The sequence below is a fragment of the Formica exsecta genome, unplaced genomic scaffold (assembly GCF_003651465.1).
Source record: "Formica exsecta isolate Colony F162 unplaced genomic scaffold, ASM365146v1 scaffold1505, whole genome shotgun sequence".
NCBI classification, from domain to species: domain Eukaryota; kingdom Metazoa; phylum Arthropoda; class Insecta; order Hymenoptera; family Formicidae; genus Formica; species Formica exsecta.
Genome location: NW_021848831.1, coordinates 47,374 through 66,662, shown reverse-complemented (window position 1 = coordinate 66,662; position 19,289 = coordinate 47,374). Strand labels below are relative to the sequence as shown.

Below are 19,289 nucleotides of genomic sequence, written 5' to 3'. Positions count from 1 at the left end.
TAAAAAAAAAAAAAAAAAAAATACCTTTGAAAGAAACTATGAAAGAGAACCACATCGCGCAAAATGCCATGATTGACATCTTTGGTTCGTATATTACATCGTATTCGCGAGCAACGACGCGCGCATTTTACTCTTCCGTTATTAATCGCCTCGCTCAAGTTCCTCGTGCAAGAGGAGATCGTAACGCGCTGATGAGAGTCTCTCGATTTCATAATACGCGTCCTTCGCATCGTCGGCTCCGTCAAAAGAAAAGGCTGAGTGCGCGCGCGAGATACGAGATGCGAAGGCAACACATCGTCGACGATAACCGGCACGTAACGGCGTCACGAAACGAATTACTCTCAACCGGACACGAGATGCCGGGTAATTACGATAAATTAGCGATCAATCTCGATGCGTTGACGTCATTCGCATAGCGAGCCTTCCGGCCGTTTACTTTTGCGCTAAGTGAAAAGCAATGTTGGGCGTATACGAACCGTTTGTACGCAATCCGAGTGGGCAGGGATTATGAAAAGCTACGGCCATTGTTTATTGTTTGTCCACCTGGCACGCTTTGTAAAATAGTGGGCTGCGATAGTCCGACCGGATCCGGCAACTTTACGAATTCCGAAAATTTTTTCAAACTTGGATAGACGTAGCAATGCCGAGAGATGCATCGATTTAAGTATATAGGCGAACGATAAAAGTGAACCGCTGTCTTTCGTTATCTGTCTACTTATTACGTTATGTATACAGTGACAGTTTAGATATTCTCTCTCTCTTTCTGCACTCTCTTAAAATATGTATATCCGGCGCTGCTAAAAGGGCAAGGCGAGGAAAGCGACACTCGTAACTCAAACATTTATCAAACAAACGTCCCGAAAGCATAACTCGAGTCGGATCTTTTGGCGCCTCTCGCATGTTACAAGCATCAATGGATCAATTTATCGCAAAGTTAATAAGAACACTGTGTGAATAAATTTGCAATCTGCAAACTGCAAACAAACACACTACACTATTTAGAGATGTATAGTACAATTGAAAATATTGATTATTATAAACACCGTAAGTAATTAATCTCTTTGAAACGTTACAAATAATTCATATCTTTTCAAGAAAAAAATACTATACTATTTATAAAGATTTGCTTCATACTATCATTAACATTATTTTATAATATTTTATCTTTTTCGTATAATAAATATTAGTTTCAATATCGCAATAAATTTTATAGAGCTACCGTAATTATAAGTTTTTAAATATTTTAAGTTTTTAAACGAAGCAAAAATGTTGAAATTAGCATGCTACGAAGGACATCCACGTGCTTTGAATAAAATTTCCAATGAATAACTCCCGCAGACATTTATTTCTCACGAAAAAAGATAGATCATCTCCGACGTACCGGATTTATATAAAAATAGCAGATAGTTGGACATAATTCGGATAGCAAAATGTACTTGTTTACCTATCGAAAAAAGGCGACCGGGATAGCAAAAATTCTGACGCACACAAAAAGGAAAAAAATAAATTAAGAGGAGAAAAGAAATGAAAAACGGGTGAGCTTCTCACGAAAATCTTCCAGCATCCGCATGCCAACTGTTCACCTCCTCTTTCCACCTACCGTGCGCCTCGATGAACATCGCCCAGCAGCCCCAGAAAGCCTGGGTGTTGCCGGCGCGGTGTTCCCCGACCACGCCATTGCATCCCGGACTTTCCTCCGGGAATCCGTTCACATTCTGACCTTTGAACTTGGAGAGCGACTCCTCGTAACCGTGCTGAGAGCGCTGTTCGCGCTGATGCTCGGCGACGGTGTCGGCCGGATCAAAGCCGAGCCGCTCCTTGTAGTATGCCTGGGTCGACATCCTGTCCTTCTCCGGGCCCCGGGCAGTCCCAGCGAAGAAGAGGGTGCAGGTTTCAACGTTCATGCCCGGCCACGCGAACTGTCATGACACATTCACGGCACGAGTCGACACAGCTGTTCTCCCACCGCCCTAACAGTCGGCGACAGTTCGAAAACTTTGACTTTGCGCGAATATTCGAGTCGATTATTCGGGTTTAAATCGCATTCGCCGTTCGAGATTTTATCTGTTCGTGAAAATCTCACACTTTGGTTCACTGTTCGTTCGGCTCGTATAATCGCGCGAGTATATTTTTTTCCCTTACATTTTCGTAAGTTCGCTGTCTCTTTCTCCCTCTCTTTTTCTCGAGATCCACCCTCGAGTTAAAGGAGTTTTCAGTTTTCGGATCGATCGTTCGTTGAATAGTTTCTCGTGCTAGCTCTCTGCTGGTTGTCAGAGCGTTTAGAATGCTCGACGCGTGAGTTCCACCGATTATCTATCGCTGTTTACACGACACATGCACCAGCTTCGATCGGAACGCGATCGAATTCTTAAACCGTCCCGTCGATCGTTCGGAGAATTGGCCAAGGATTCTCTTACCTTCGGATTCCGACCTGCCGCGTGACGTATATGTAAATGCGAACGTCGCTGTATATCTCCCCGACTTCGTATACAGTATGGCACTTTGTGAATTCTCGAAAAACTCCCGGCTCGTCGTCCGTCGTATACCCTTGTCAGTGACAACACGAAGATGGAAAACCTATGCAATGACAATGCACGATATGCGAATAAGATGTTCGAGAGGAAAGTTTGATAAATAATTTTACGGAGAGAGCCCTCAAAAGTTTCATTACTGAAAAAGATCACGTTAATTTAAAAATTGCATTATTATTAATATTTTTTCGATATTTTATCACGAATTTACATTTATTACGCACAAGGAAACTTTTTTATGCTAGCCACCGAACCATCGCGAAAAAAATGCAGAAAATTGCAGAAAGATGATGGAAACAAAGAGAAATGGGGCGACGTAGGAGTGGAAGGGATGATTAATCGATATATCCGTGTTAGATTAGAATTCAACGGCCTTGATGCACGCCTAAGAAACTCGGAAAGTCGATCATGGTTACACCCAACCATTAGGTACCATTATCCTACGCGTGTCCATCAAATTTGTGATCGATTATTCAGCATATTAAGCTAAAGACTAAAATAGGAATCACCTAACCGCAACAATGGCGATAAAACGTAACGCGATTAAGTATGATTAATTTATGATTCATTTAATCCAATATCCCGCAATCTCGTTTATGCACTTATGCTTTGATGGCATATTCTAATTGTATGATTTTATATAAAATTTATATTTTATATAAGAAATAAATAAGAATAATAACGATAGATTTGACGAAAAGCAAAAAGAACACTGTACTATTTCTAGCAGTATCAAAAAATTGATAATTTTTAGAAATTTTTTTTGAAGAATTTTAGAAATTGTGTTTTTAGTGTTTTACATATGTTGTTATCAATGTTTAAACAATACGTAAGAACTTTTTAAATCTTAGCTTTTTATGAGATACTGAATGTAATTAGAATTAAAAAAATTAATATTTAATATTCTTCTGACTTTTTAATATTCTTCAAGAAATAAAAAGCAAAATTCATAAATATTTAATTTTAAAATAACACTACTTTGTTATTTCTCAATTTTTTCTAGTAAAATTAGGTTTAATATCCCAAAAATATCCTACAGAATAAAATTAGACTAATTATTTTTCATTTCATACAATTATACGAGAAACCATATCATGTCATATCATCGGACCATAGATTAAACATCAATAAAAACATATGTAAAATGCAAAAAAAGATCAATTTCTTTTTTCAAAAAAGAAAAATTCCTAAAAATTATCAATTTTTCATACTGCTAAAATTGGACCCGTAAGTTACACATTCCTGATTCAAATGTTCGATTTTTTTTGTCACTTTTATTAAACTGTTGTATAAAATAATCCGGCAGCGTTAAGAATGTCGATGGCACCAAGCCTACAAGAAACCTACCGGTCGCAACACACCGAGCGGAAAGCGAAATCGGACGGACGGATCGAGCGACCTTTTCAAACTGACGTTCCGCGAGGCGCGTGGAGACTGAGCGCCGACGCACACGCCTGGCATCGGCGGAGGCTTAAGAGGACGATGGAAGCGCGCCTAACCGCGAGATCGAACTCTCCGCATATGGTAAACGGAGAATGGGTACGTGGGTGCCCCGCGTCGTGGTCGTTGCGTATCAGAAAGGGTCGTCATGGACCAATTCACCGTCGTCGCGGAGGCTGACTAGACGCACTCAACTATCGCCATACTTCGCTCTCTCTCTCTCTCTCTCTCTTTCTGTTAAAATAAAATTTAAAAAAGAAGAGAGAGCGAAAAAACAGGAACTCTTAATCGAAGCAATAGAAGAAATGATGCGCGGAATATGAAAAGTGCATCGTCGCGACGATACGCATACAAGATCAGCACGACGGTCGGTCGGTCGATCACTGCACTTGCCCTAGCAGTCGTGGATGCAAATGTCGTCGCGTGCAATCGAACCGCAAGTATATATACACACACGCAGGACAGCCGGTCGTCTCGCTCTTGTCCCTGCACGAAATTAGAAACGGAAAGAAAACAGAGTGACGCCACGCGGTTAGATGAGACCATTCTTTCGACACACGCAGAGGTCGTCGCGCAGAAATACCGACTCCGGCAGAAATGTCATCGGGTACCGTTAAACATGGAATGTAAGAAAAACCATCCTAAAGTAAAAACTTTGAAAACTCGATGCGAGAGGGCGATTATCATTTTTGCAAATGCAAATTGAGACTTGATACGTTGAATTCATCCTCTCATTTCTGAATTCAAAGTCTCTAACGGTACTCTTCGTGTTCCGAATTCAATTTAAACTAAAGTCTCGAAGCGAGGAGAATGCATCTTTCGCCGCTCGTTAACCCGTAGACTTTAATTGATCCCGTACGCGTCGGGAGACACGCCTAATGGACGAGCCCTTGTTAATTCATTAAACGCCGAATGGCCGTACCAGCGACGACGACGGCTCTTAATGTCGCTGGGTGCTGAATCATGCGTTCTGAGAAAACTCGCTCTCTCGCATCCTCGTGTGCCTTATATGAGCATAGCCTGCTTGTAGAGCGCACGTCATACACCGCGAGCGTATAAAGGTATGCCGAAAACGCGGATGCATAAAGGCTATCAAAAAATCCGTTAATATAAGAAGCACCAAGACTGGCACCGTACGCGAGAAACTCTGTCCAAAATTGGGTCCAGCAAAAAAGAACAAATAAATATCAATAAATAAGCGTTAATTATTAATATTTTAATTTCCTTTTTAGATAATCTTTTATACAAAGTTCTGTATAAAAAATAATATCTTTTTATAAAATTATTAATTAAACAAAGCTTCTATGTTGATATTTGCCGATATTCATTCGTGATTGTATTTGAATCTGTTTATTTGATTTCTATTTAAAGGGGCACGCATTAATATCTCCAATGTATCTTACGTCGCGTGTATAGCGTAAATATAACCGCGGGATATTAACGAGCAACGAACCCGTTAAATGACAGAGCGAAACCGCAACGACATCGCAAAGGAATATTGGAATAGCTACAGAGATAGCATCTCTTCCTCTCTCTATCTCCTCGCACATGTTCGGTATTCGATTCTCTTTACAAAGCGAAGGTTCAAATGTGACATTAACGATAGCTCCGCGATTAAAAAGATGTGTCAGAAATTATTTTCGGTTTTATCGAAATCCTTCGAAGGGAAGGATCCGCGAACATCCTCGTGAATGCAAGTAGGAGCAAGTAGGAGCAAGTAGGAGCCCGGCGAAAGAGAGGAAGAGAGGCACGCGCGGGCTATACGGAGGCCGGCTCGGCGGCATTCTTGCGCCAAGTCGCATAACGGGTCCATAGTCGATCTCGGCCCACTACTCCCGGGATCCTGCGAGGTGGGCTCCCGCGATCAACCTTGAAGGGGACCTCCTCTCGGAGGCCCGCCGCCGCCGCGGTTAATCGAGTCGCGCGTCCCGCGCGGATAACAAAAAGCGTGTGCTACACGCGTGTAACTATCGTGACTTTGATCCCGTATTATATATTCCCGCATATATTTTCTCCTTACGTGCGTGATCGCACACTCTCGTGTATCTTTCGTCGTAGCACGTAGGTCGTTCGACTGTGGAAGTTACCCTCGAAAGGGCGTTGGCTATTATATACGACAGATTATGCACGATAGACAAGAGTCGAGCGACGAGGACGATTAAGGCAATGAGAAATCGGGGATCGGTTTCAAAGCGAGGTAGGCGGAGGAGTGTCAGAGAATAAACATATCGGTTTCCGAAACGACATAGACGACTTTTACGACGAAATGTAAATAAAACTCCATTATTATTATCATAAATATATAGACATAAAAGAAACTGATGACTTGAATTTTAATTTCACAATCTAAAAATTAATCTCCAAATAAGAAGAATGCAAAACAATGTAAGGAAGACCTTCGATCGGCCCTTAAAAGGCTGCGCGAGCCGCGAGCTACGTGGGTTTTAGCGCGAGATAACGATATGAGAGTGTTCGCACGGATGTCACGAGCTCTTACCGAGAGCAGGTTGTGAGTTTCCGCGAGCCGGCGGAGGCGTAATTTACGTGGTGGATACGAACATGCACCTTGTTCGATTACAATGCAATCGCCGCCAACGTCAAACAGCATGGGTAGACGGACTCACGTCTATTCTTACCCCGTAAGCTACTAGTAGACAAGTGTGTACAAAGAAAAAGATGACGGTAAAATATGAGAGAACAGTATAATAATATTATATTGAGATATAATTAAAAAGAAAAAGAAATATATATATATAAAATTTTGATTAAAAATATTTATAGATATAATTCCTTAATCATAAAAAAATTTCTATTCTTAAGTCATATTTTTGAATCTATTTCAACTTGTATTATCGGCGAGATTCCTTATAGAGTCACTTTCACTGCCAAAACTGACGAGATTCTTATCTCATAATGAAAAGTGAATTCTACCTGCTGCCGCTACCAAGAATGGGAAACTCGTTTAGACCGGCCGAATTTAGTTTCGAGAGAAAGGGACCGGTTCGCGCGTATATTATTCGATTTGCCCGAAACCCAACGAGCCCCACCTGTATTTGCCTAGACGAGTCCGCCCACAATCGAATCGCACCTCTCGAAATGTTTACCAATGGTTCGATCACGCAAATTCGTCTGGGCAAATTAACCGTATAAGGACATTTTAGTCGTTGCGAATCGTCTTTGACTGATGCTGTTCTTCCTCACTGGAGTATCTTGTTTACGAGGGGACAACGATGAGTTCACGTTCGTAGCAAAGGGGAGCCGAGAAAACAACCGAGAATGATTTCATCTCCTCCAAGACAATCGCTCACGAGAGTCATTTACGATAATTTGCATTCGACTTAAATCGTCGCGGCGCGATGAAAAAGTAGTGATTTGGTTGCAGGTGGAATAACAAGTAGAAAGGAAAAGCGAATCGCTCAAAATACCGACGAAAGAGAATGCGGTTTAGCGATGAGTAATTCCATTACAAAAGATGAATAATACTGATAATAGTACAGCAAACGATTTCCATATATGGTCTTGTACCATATGTGTATTAAGATACGAACGAATTCGGAGAAACTGGTACTTTATAAAAATGAATATCATCGAAATAAATTAATCATTATTTTTAAATATTTTAGTAAAGAAATATATTATTGATCAATTGTATTTTAGCCTTTCTCTTACTGTTAAATATGAAACAAATCGTGTAATATCCTCAGTTGATGCATTACATATCGTTGTAAAGTTTATTAATTATTTTTTACCATATCAAGTACCACCTCAAGTAATAACTAGGCCGCGTAAATCAAGATTGTATTCATATAGTTTATAAAAATGAATATCATCGAAATAAATTAATCATTATTTTTAAATATTTTCGTGAAAAAATATATTTCTGATCAATTGTTTATCTAATCAATTTAGCCTTTGTTTTACTGTTAAATGTGAAACAAATCATGTAATATCCTCAGTTGATGTGTTACATATCCTTGTAAAGTTTATTAATTATTTTTAACCGTATCAAGTACCACCTCAAATAATAACTGAGCCGCGCGAATCAAAAGATTTTATTCATATACTCCGAGTTTTGTGTCAAGTAAACTTTCCGCTATAAATTAACGGCAATTAATGATCTGACCAGCGCCAATTCGAGTAAAAGTTTCGCGATCTAACCAAATTAAGAAGTCGTGACGACACGTGTGTGTGAGTAAACGCGCATTATATGTGCTATCTGCGTCTCGACCAGTTTTGTCGTGCGACTCGACTCTTTCTGCTTCTCGTTCTCGGCATCTATTACATAATCAATGTTCGACAAAAACTACTTTCTTCTGTTATCCGGCTATCCTTTCTTAAGATCGTGATTTGTTTCGTAGATGTTGAGAAAATTCTTAAACAGTTCGACACGGCGAATCTCTTGAACTGTCGACAAAAAGAATGTATTGCGTATATTTAAAATTTTTCCGACGATGACTAAGTATTCCTCTCATGTTATCTATACGAGCATCGCGTTTGCATCATCATTAAGCAGACTAGGCAAATTACCTGTGTTTTTTTTTTTTACTTCGCACGATATCTCGTAGTTATCCAGCTTATATATGCGGTATCGATAATAACAGATAAAGACGCAGTGCTTAACTGATAGTCGACGATATATCATACGAGACACTGTTGTTGATCCTTCAGTAGTAAGAATAATATATTTGCGTGTTTACCCATTTAAAATGCTATTAAATTTTCTGGCGAACTAGAATCGCGATATTTTTCTAAATCATAACTAAATAAAGTTTGACAAATTTTTAATAAAATTTCTGTGAAAGGAAAATCGAAATAAATTTAAAATTGTTAAAGATATAGTATTTTAGTGTGCAATGTAAATTTTTTGACAAATCCTTCTCTATCTAAAAAAGATAAATTTCTACCAAGTATCACGTACAAAATATACATAAGTCATGCAAAAATTAAAAATCTACATCGTGACTTTGGTGTCAATGAAACATTCGGTACTGATAACGCAGATATATCGAACACGCGCAAGCGATAATGATAAACGAGCGAAAAAGACACGGTAGGAGAAAGAAAAGGTACATCACCCATTAATATCAACATATCGATCAATCGAGAGAGAGAGAGAGAGAGAGAGAGAGAGAGAGAGAGGAGGGGAAGGGGATCAAGTGGGAAGAGTGTCGGAACTGCCGCGATTACGAAGCGTATGACTCAAACAGACGCCTGGTGTTGCCACACTGCTCAGGATACTTGATACGGATAAATATTTCGATAGCATATTATATGTGCCTCGACAAGTATCAATCGATACATGTCAAGGAATAAATTAGAGATTAAAATCGATTGAAAGCATAATAATTTTCCATGCTGCAAACATTGGAAATTATACTTTGCATCAATAGTGTTTTCACTGTCACAAATAAATGCGGGGTGCAATGTTTAATTCGCTCAGAAATTATTTTAAAAGATTCCAGTACTCGCAATAAATCATCAATTTCGCGAGCTCTCTTCGTAGGTGACGATCGCGATCAGAATCCTCGCGCCGTCAGAAAACTGTTACAAAAAACAATGTGGCTAACAAATATCATAAACAATCAAGTAGTATGTTTATCGCGAGTGATAATGCGATGACGTACGGTCGATTCGCTCGAAAAACAATAGCGCGAGGATTCTGCGTCGTCGTTACTGTCTGTACTCTGTAAGCCGCTAGGTATACCTATTAGACTAGAATAATGTCACTGACACCCGCGAACACGAACAACACCAGGCTGAATACGAGGCTGCTCTTCGGCGCGCGCGCACAGTTCACTACTCCTGGACACACGCGCGACACGGCGACGACCGGGCGCTTCGAAACGTGGCACTGCGAATTTCTCTGTCGCGAAGAACGTATGTATGTATCTATGTATGTATATATATATATATATTACGCGCGGTGAAGAAGACGACGGCGACAGCGACGACGGCGACAGCGGCGACGGCGGCGCGTTGACGAAGTCGTCGAGTATCCGGAGCGGAGAGTCGCGAGCCAGGTGCTGGAGCGACAAGGAGGAGCGTACGCTATTGGATGAGAAAGGAGAGAGAGAAATAGAGTCAGAGGCGCAAGGACGGAGGCGGCAGCGACGAGCGACAGTGCAAGAGAGAGAGAGAGAGAGAGAGAGAGAGTCAATAGTGTTTTCACTGTCACAAATAAATGCGGGGTGCAATGTTTAATTCGCTCAGAAATTATTTTAAAAGATTCCAGTACTCGCAATAAATCATCAATTTCGCGAGCTCTCTTCGTAGGTGACGATCGCGATCAGAATCCTCGCGCCGTCAGAAAACTGTTACAAAAAACAATGTGGCTAACAAATATCATAAACAATCAAGTAGTATGTTTATCGCGAGTGATAATGCGATGACGTACGGTCGATTCGCTCGAAAAACAATAGCGCGAGGATTCTGCGTCGTCGTTACTGTCTGTACTCTGTAAGCCGCTAGGTATACCTATTAGACTAGAATAATGTCACTGACACCCGCGAACACGAACAACACCAGGCTGAATACGAGGCTGCTCTTCGGCGCGCGCGCACAGTTCACTACTCCTGGACACACGCGCGACACGGCGACGACCGGGCGCTTCGAAACGTGGCACTGCGAATTTCTCTGTCGCGAAGAACGTATGTATGTATCTATGTATGTATATATATATATATATTACGCGCGGTGAAGAAGACGACGGCGACAGCGACGACGGCGACAGCGGCGACGGCGGCGCGTTGACGAAGTCGTCGAGTATCCGGAGCGGAGAGTCGCGAGCCAGGTGCTGGAGCGACAAGGAGGAGCGTACGCTATTGGATGAGAAAGGAGAGAGAGAAATAGAGTCAGAGGCGCAAGGACGGAGGCGGCAGAGAGGAGCGAGAGAGAAAGAGAGAGAGAGAGAGAGAGAGAGAGAGAGAGAGAGAGAGAGAGAGAGAGAGAGAGAGAGGAGAAGACCTGGAGAGAGGGAACGGAGGTAGAATACAGAATAGAGAAGGGAGACGAGGGAAAGACGAGAGAGAGGAAAAGAGAAGAGAGCGCACTGAGAATTGGAGAGGACGCGGTATGTCGCTCCGCCGTGCAGGCCACGTCGCCTCGGAACGCAGACTGCCGACGCCTGGACAACTGCCGCCCACCCGGCGGCCGGCTCTCTCCCTCGACCAGGGGAGAGAGAGAGAAAGGGGGGGGGGAGAGAGAGAGAGAGAGAGAGAGATCCAAGAAACGGGCCTCACACCCCACCTCTCCTCCACCGTATCTATAAACCTCGCGACCGTCCTCGCCGCTCCCTCTGATCGACCCCCATCGGTTGGTTCCCCGATCACGATCCTGCTTGCTCACTCCTGCGAAGGAACACGGCCCGATAAAGAGAGGAGGGAGTAAAATTGGAGAGGGGGAATGGAGAATAGGACGGAGGGTGAGAAACGTGCCTCCTCGCAACGCCGAGGAGAATAGCTACACGCCGAAGGAGGCAGTAAGGCAGGTCACGGATCGGCAGGGGTTATATACGAGTGCGGAAGTCGCGTCTCATGTTCATACGTTCTTTCTTCCTCCAGGTCGGGATGTTATTTTCGCCCGATTGAGAGTGAGAGAGAGAGAGAGAGAGAGAGAGAGAGAGATCGCGACGGAGGAACATCCAAACGACCCCGCGACTAGAATTTTGATATAATTATAAAAATTTAGAATTTCAAAGCTGAGAATATAATAAACAATTTGATTCATTAACTGTATTCTTATTCATATATTTTTTCAAACGCGGACATTATCAACCCTTGGAGGCCACACATTTTTTTTTGCTCTGTTCCTGATTACATATGGATTACAATGTGTTGTCACAGTCTTAGCTGTCTCAAAGTGCTTGAAAAGATCTACAAAAATTTATATATACTCCTTGATATCTGTAGAAAATTATCATGTACAACAAAAAATAAATTTTAAAATAATTTTGATTTTTTTTATTAATTAATGCCTTCGAGATATTCTATTGTTAAAATATTGAAAGGGTAAAAAAAAAACCCATATAAAAAATGATCATGTACAACAAACTTAAAAAATAAATTTTAAACATTTTTTTTTTTTTTATTGATTAAGGCCTTCGGGATATTCTGTTGTTAAAATATCGAGAGGATCTAGATGATGTGACACTTTTAAGGGTTAAAATTTTATATCGTATAACGAGAGACCTTACAGAAATTGCGAGTGCATCCTTCATAATCGCATTTTCTTAAACAATATTTGTCAGGAGAGCAGTCGTATTTGCATCATAACGGGCGTCATCATCGAGGCATTCACGCCCGATTATTTGGCTCCTAATGACGTTTTAGAGTTCGATTCGGAGAAGCACTCGCTTGGTCAAGTGGAAGACATACGTGTGAGAGCACCACTACTATTTAGAGCATCGGTCATCTTTCGCGCCCAGAAATATGTGGCGGGACTGTTTTATGCACATTTGGCTAACCGAGAGAAAGAGAGAGAAAGAGAGTATCGGTCAAATATTCCCGGCGGGGTCACGCGTTATTTCTCGCAGCCACGTAACCCTCGGTAGTATGCGTGTCTAGAGATGCTTATTAACTTTGATCAGCAATTGATACTTCTATTCAACGTAGGATGTTTTATTCAACGTAGTATAGTGATAATCATACGGCCGCAATGTTAAATTGCTATCAGGAATTCGTAGAATAATGTTTGAAAAAGTATCTTTAATCTTACATTAATAATCTCTTAATTAAATGTCATATAATAAATATCATTATTATATAATTAAATAAATAAACGCATCTAAACCAAATTTTTATAAATTTTGTCGAGGGAGTAGACTAACGGAAAATGTCTCGTTTCTTGGAGATTGCAAAGTGAATTAAATTGCATTCAACATTAAAATAAGCAATAACGCGGACGCGCCACCAATAAAAGCTCGACAGTCTTCCGGTTCGTCGTCATGATGTTCGAAGTTACCACGATTCATGCTTTTTTTTCAATTTACTCGCATTTTATGTAGCTGGCAGCAAGTTTAACTGGCATTCCTAACTGTACAACGATGGAGAGAGAGAGAGAAGACCATGATTACTCCAAATATATAAGGACGCCAGCTTCGCGTATAAAATCAGTCTATGGTTGGACGGCGATTATTTTCACGCTCCGTTGCAAATATATTAATCGTTGACAAAATATTTATTAGTAATTTCAAATATTGCGTAGTATTTGTGTAATTTATGAGTGAGTTTAAAACTTATTCGAGCAGTGAAGTAGAATATCTTGCAAGGATATCAATTATTTAATCGAAAAAATATGCGACAGAAATTGAAAAATATTCCACAAGGTAAGCTTCCACTATAGATTGTATAAATCTCTATTTCACACATGTTATTACAAGTTAAATATCCGGATTGTATATCTACATTTCAATAAATTTCTTTAAAAAATTCCACTCAAAAAAGTGGTTTTGCAACTACAGCAAAAATTTTCTGGGTGCGCAAAATTAACTGAGGTACATAAATGATTAGCAAATACTGTGATATCGCATATGTTTCGCATTTAATCAATCTAAGTGACAGAGACAGAATTTATATCTAAACTGTTTGTGAAATTTAGAAAGAATGTTTTTCTGTGGCGCCTATCCATGTTAAGGCCAATCATACTTGTCATAAAGTTTGGCTGTGGTACACAGAAAAAATTAGCGACAAGAAACAAATGAATATATAATCCTCACATATAACATATTTGTATAATGCGCCCAATCTATCTAGCTCTTTTAAACAATTTCTCTCAATTTTTCAATGCTGCAGTTATAATTGGCAGTTATATTTCTCACAAAGATCGTTCTAGCTGTAGTATCGAAACTCATATTTATCCAATGCAGTGATTAACATTTGGCAATGGGACCTAAATTTTCTAGAAGATATTATTAGAATATTGCTGCTATAAATTCTATATGTAACAGACAATATTCTAACAGATACAAAAAATAGCGATAAATTTTTGTTGTGACACCTAGAAATCTACCTATATCAGCAAGACATTTTTTTGAGTGTCTGCTTTCAACATTTCTCCGAAGCAAATGCATCCATAATCGCGAATCGACTTAAGAGATGGGCAAATTCGTGCGAAATCGACTTTTGCGGAATCAAAAACGACGTGCGTATCGTAGAATACATTTGCACGAATCGTCAACATCGCTCTTGTCAACTATGACACGTCATTCTCGCACGTGTTTTATCATATATCACGAACGAAGCAAATCTTGAAAGTCAGAATATAGAGGAAAGATAGATGAATGTGAGAGATAATTTTCGTTTATATCAACGTTATAGCGTTTTACATCCAAAAATTTTTGCATTATTTTTTTAAAATATAACAGAGTAATCCAAAAAAAAAAAAAATAATTTGCCTAAAAAAAAATGTATCTATGATTGAAAGTATCATCGGCCACCATGATAGTAATGTTAAGGTGCAGTAAAACAGTTATGGTATCGATGGGGGATGGATGTAACGTTCTCATGATATTCCGATATCTCCTGACGGTAAAGTAGAATAAGATATTTCCCATATATTTATAAATATTATATAATACAAATTAAAAATTATATAATTTACATGTATATTACAATTTTTTTTATCCCAAATTGAAAGGACAATAACTGCAAATAGAATCTCGCATCTGTAAAATGAACTAACTCGTCTGACCTTTGGCTTCTATAACGGTATTCCGTGCGAAACTTTTCGCTAGTTCAACTTTACATTACTCTAGTTGTGCCATATTCACACACACGTTCTGATATATATTAGAACAGAATAATCAAAGATTATTTTTCGGTAAATCTATACGAGAACAATTTCGCGATCAGCGATTTAAAAAAATTTTTTCAGAACCGCTATTTCAAGAAAGAGATCTTTTTCAAACGGCAATTTAGTAACAAGCTTTACTCTCCAAAGAAGCTTATTGAGTCGTTCGTGATAATTTTAAGTTAAGATTATTATGCGAAAATAATTATAACGTATGTGCCAACAAGTCAGGATGAGCACCCCGGTATCGTCAGATATATGGCGGGTACATGGTATTTACATAGCAACCGACACCACAAAGGAATATGCAAGCCCCGAGTCGGACGAGCGGTTTTCTAAAGTATCATTTACATCTCGAAAGTCTTCACGGAGAAGAAAAGTATGTTCAAAAAGAGGTTTCGAAATTTTTCATCGTCCTTAATTTTCGAGAATATTTAAATAACGTTAAATTCTTGATGTTATAAAAAAGCATTCTGTGTTTAATATACATATTTATATTTAATACACATGATATCATTATGTAGTGATACAAGTATAGTGATATTTGTAAAATTTAAATTGTCATTCATAATATTAAAAGATTTGAAAAATGCTCTCGCCTTCTTGAGAATAATATTATAATAGATCGTTGCAGAGAACAAGAAGCTCTTATATGAGCAATGAGCTTAATCTGCATTGAATCAATTACTTATAATTCTCCACTCAGGCGTTTTATTAGATTCATAACGCGACGTTTTGCGTGACGTATGTTACGATTCGTCGCGAAATATTCTAATCTTGTAATTTTGAAAAAGAATTCCCTGAATATTCCCTGATCTTCTAAATATTTTTGTTCAAATTTACAGGTAAAAAGAATATTTTAAAGATTTTTTGCAATTTCCTATAATAAAGTTTTTTTATTGTACGCGTTTTCTAATGCTTTTCATTCGTACAAAGAAAAAACACAAAGCCACTTAAGTTTTGAGTGCTAGATTTATAAATATACTGAAAAAAAAAAATTAATAGCTTTCGTTAAGATAAAAATTTTTAACTTGTATAATATTTTTTCATTTTTTATCACTAAAAATTAAAATAAAGAATATCTACTGTATATTCAATATTTTGTTAAGACATTGAATATATAGACAGAAAGATAAATATATTTTTATAATATATTTTAAACACATAATTAATAACTAAGCTTATTGACGGATTGTCTACTGCTTACGTATAAGAGCAAAATTAAATCAAAGAGAATTCTTTTAAAAAATTCCTGAGTCAAAAATTCCATGAGAATTCCCTAATTTTTCCAGTATAAAAAAATTCCCTAAAAATTCCAGATTTTCCGTATTTTTCCAGGGAGTAGACACCCTGACAATGTGTAACTTCTCTCTTTTAATAAGAATGGACGAGAGAATACGAGAACGTGTGCGACATCACGGCGAGGTCTTTAGACGAATTATGGAGTTAATACGAAAAGCCGCACGACTCGAGGGTGATCATTGTCCGCGGTTTAAATTTACATTAGGACTTCGTGCTCGAGCGTTAAAAGAGCCCCGACAAATGAATGCCTCGTAACACGTACGTTTAGTCTGCACGCTCCAATGCAAGAAAGAGTCCGTGACGTTTAAACATCATTTACGCGTTGACACATGAAGGAGTGTCTTGTGCGTCCCCTCGTTTAATTTTATCCGAGGATCTTTGGAAAATAACAAAAATTGCTTTTTCTTAACCCGTCAAAAATCTTAAATTAATTATGTATAAATATATATAATTAATATTAATATATATGTATATATAATTTTATAAATCGATTGTATTGTAAAAATTAATAAAAATATTAAAGCGCGCGATTCTTTTTAAAATAATCGTTGTGATATTGCATCGTGTAAGACTCAAATCACAAAATGGCTTTTTATGCTCTCATGGAGAAAGTCGTCCAGGTGGCAATAATTAAAAGTGGAGGGCGCAACAAGCATCGCTAAGCATAGAATTCTATAGGCCTATAGGCAAAGAGACGAACGGGAGAGGCGGCTGATGGCATATACCCGGGCATCGAACCGTGACCCGAGCACCTGTTGCCGCCTCCACGGTCGTGGCTCAATGTGAACTGACCTAACCTGTCCCTACTTCCTACGGCAAAAGATGCAGCGATTCCACCAGCCCAATCAATAGACAAAAACGACGCCACTGTCAACAGTTTGAGGAATTAATCTATGAAAATCTAACTTGAACACTAGAGTATTATGGAACACGCTATATAGTCGTTGACTCGAGGACATGTCGACCTTTTGCAATATTTGTCATCTAAAATATTATCATTTTACTGTATACGATATATGGAATTAAAACGATTTAAAAACTTAGCGTAGTTAAAATAATTAAAATGTTTATATTTCTCAATTTATTATTTATTCGTAAAGAGAGAGAAGACTCATAAAAATTCCGTATATTTTCGAATCAAAGTTCAAAGTTCGTCACCAGGTAAATCAATTGTCACAATGGTACGCGATGGAGAGAATCAATTTCCGGCTTGAAAAATTTCATAGATAATATACGGCGCTAGACACACGGTATGATTCAATTACGCAACAATGACAGGTAGTTCCTGCATTGCATCATCGTTGTACAAATAGATGACTGCGAAACGTGCTACTGCGAAACCACCTTATGACTAATAGCGCATAACAAACTTCAATTGCCACGGACCATTAATGCTTAACGAATAGATCCATATGCGATAGGATCTTGACACTAATCCTAGATTGACACTAGCTAATCCGCGTGTTGTACAAACCAAATTATGTACATTATCGCGATAAGAAATCTAACACGTATAAACTTTGTGAGAATTAGAGAAGAAAAGTTATATATATTCGTTTCTTCTCTATGTAAATTTTATGATCATTCATCTTCTATCCTCGACTATTTAATTCCTACAAAAAAAGACTTATTTCTGTACGCCTGAGACCCCTCGAATAATGAGGACTATTGACACCCACGCAGAGCATCATGCACGTCCGAGACAGATAATAATCCGAGGAGTCTAAACGTGCTTAACCCGCCGATGCAATAGGACGAGATAGTCGAAGAAAAGAAAAGAAGTCTGAAAAGAATTATCGCGGTAAGACGATCTTTGACGCGCAACTCGATATTTACAGAATAATCTCGGGTTTCTGCTCTCGTCAGCACCCCTCATTGAAGGTCCCGATACGATGATGTCACGATGTACAACAGACACGCGATGGAATTGTACTAAAATTTAATGCGATCGGAGAAATCATTCATCGCTCACGATTTCTAACAAATTCAAAATATAGATTTTTAATTATACGAAAGCATCTTGATACAAGAATTAACAGTCTTGTTAAAAATGAATCATCGAAATAGTAAAAGGATAAAGATAAAAAAGAAAATGATTTCACGATAAATCATTTCTATTGCTTTTTAATAGCCTAGAGATTTAATAAGGTTTATATATATATATATATATATATATTTTTCTTAACAAAACGAGAAAAAACTGTTTGCTTATCCGGCACTGCCTATTAAAGATCGTTAGTCTTGTGCTCATAAATTGAAGTGGTCGACAAACAGAGAGGTACCACGTTATTATACTATTTTTGAAACTCCGAAGGTAACGCCCAGAGCCTTTATATGCACCAGCCAATCACCGTGTCTTGCAGAATAGCGGACTATCAATTTCATTCATTATCCACTACTTTTGACGTGACCTTAATCATCTGCAGAATAATATTGACGGCGAAGGAACAGAATCGTCAAAAAACAAGTTGAATCCGAACCGCTTTCATGTTACTTCGAGCTATTCAATGTTACGAGGGTCATCGCAGATAGACACAATTTTCATCAATCAGAACGGTAACAGCGAAGTAAATAATCGAAATAACAGCGATTCTCCATTCATGAATAATTTTCATATTAATGTCATTAAAAAAATATATTTAATTGTGTTATTATTATTATATTGATTAAATAGAAATATCTTATAGATACGTTATAGTAATATTATATTATATGCATTATAAATCGTGCTATTTAAAATGTAAAAATTCAGACACATAAAGTAAGCGTCATCCGAATAAACACACACAAGTACTTTTTATGTCAAAAGAATATAAGTTTCTTATCTGACTGCTTCTTTTGACAATAAATAATTAAAGATTCAATGAATGATGATGTCAACTGACAACAGCTTGAATGATAGAGTAAGATGTAGACGTGTAAAACGTGAGAAGCGAATATTTTCAGACATTCATGAAATGAAAATTTTTTTAGGTAAAGTTGTAATGTTTTAGATGTTGCACATCTTTCAAGTATATTTATTTTTTTCTGTGTAAATTGATAAAAAACGAATATTGAGATGAAAAATACAATCGCCTTTTCTCTATCTCTGATCTTGAACAACATTAAATTACTATGATGTTACATTATATTCATTTGAATGTAAACTGTAATTATATAATTTCACTGTAAAAAACTTGATAACTTAAAAATTTTCTTGGCGGCTTCACATAGAAAAAAAAAAAAATATAT

General features: G+C 38.3%; 1 protein-coding gene across 7 annotated transcripts in view; it reads right to left on the bottom strand.

Moving 5' to 3' along the window:
• The window catches only part of LOC115232900 (dystonin), a 112,243-nt gene that overhangs the window by 84,600 nt on the left and 8,354 nt on the right, over positions 1-19,289 (bottom strand). For 2 of the 7 annotated variants that reach the window (XM_029803059.1, XM_029803065.1), the window contains exons 1-2: positions 9,676-10,112; positions 1,721-2,577 (exon numbers count right to left, since the gene is read on the bottom strand). The exons of the other annotated variants lie outside the window; for them this stretch is intronic. In XM_029803059.1, the coding sequence (XP_029658919.1) occupies positions 1,721-1,904 (184 nt within the window). In that variant the 5' untranslated portion in view covers positions 1,905-2,577; positions 9,676-10,112. Of the gene's footprint in view, positions 1-1,720; positions 2,578-9,675; positions 10,113-19,289 lie in introns of those variants that run through there. 7 annotated transcript variants of the gene reach the window in all.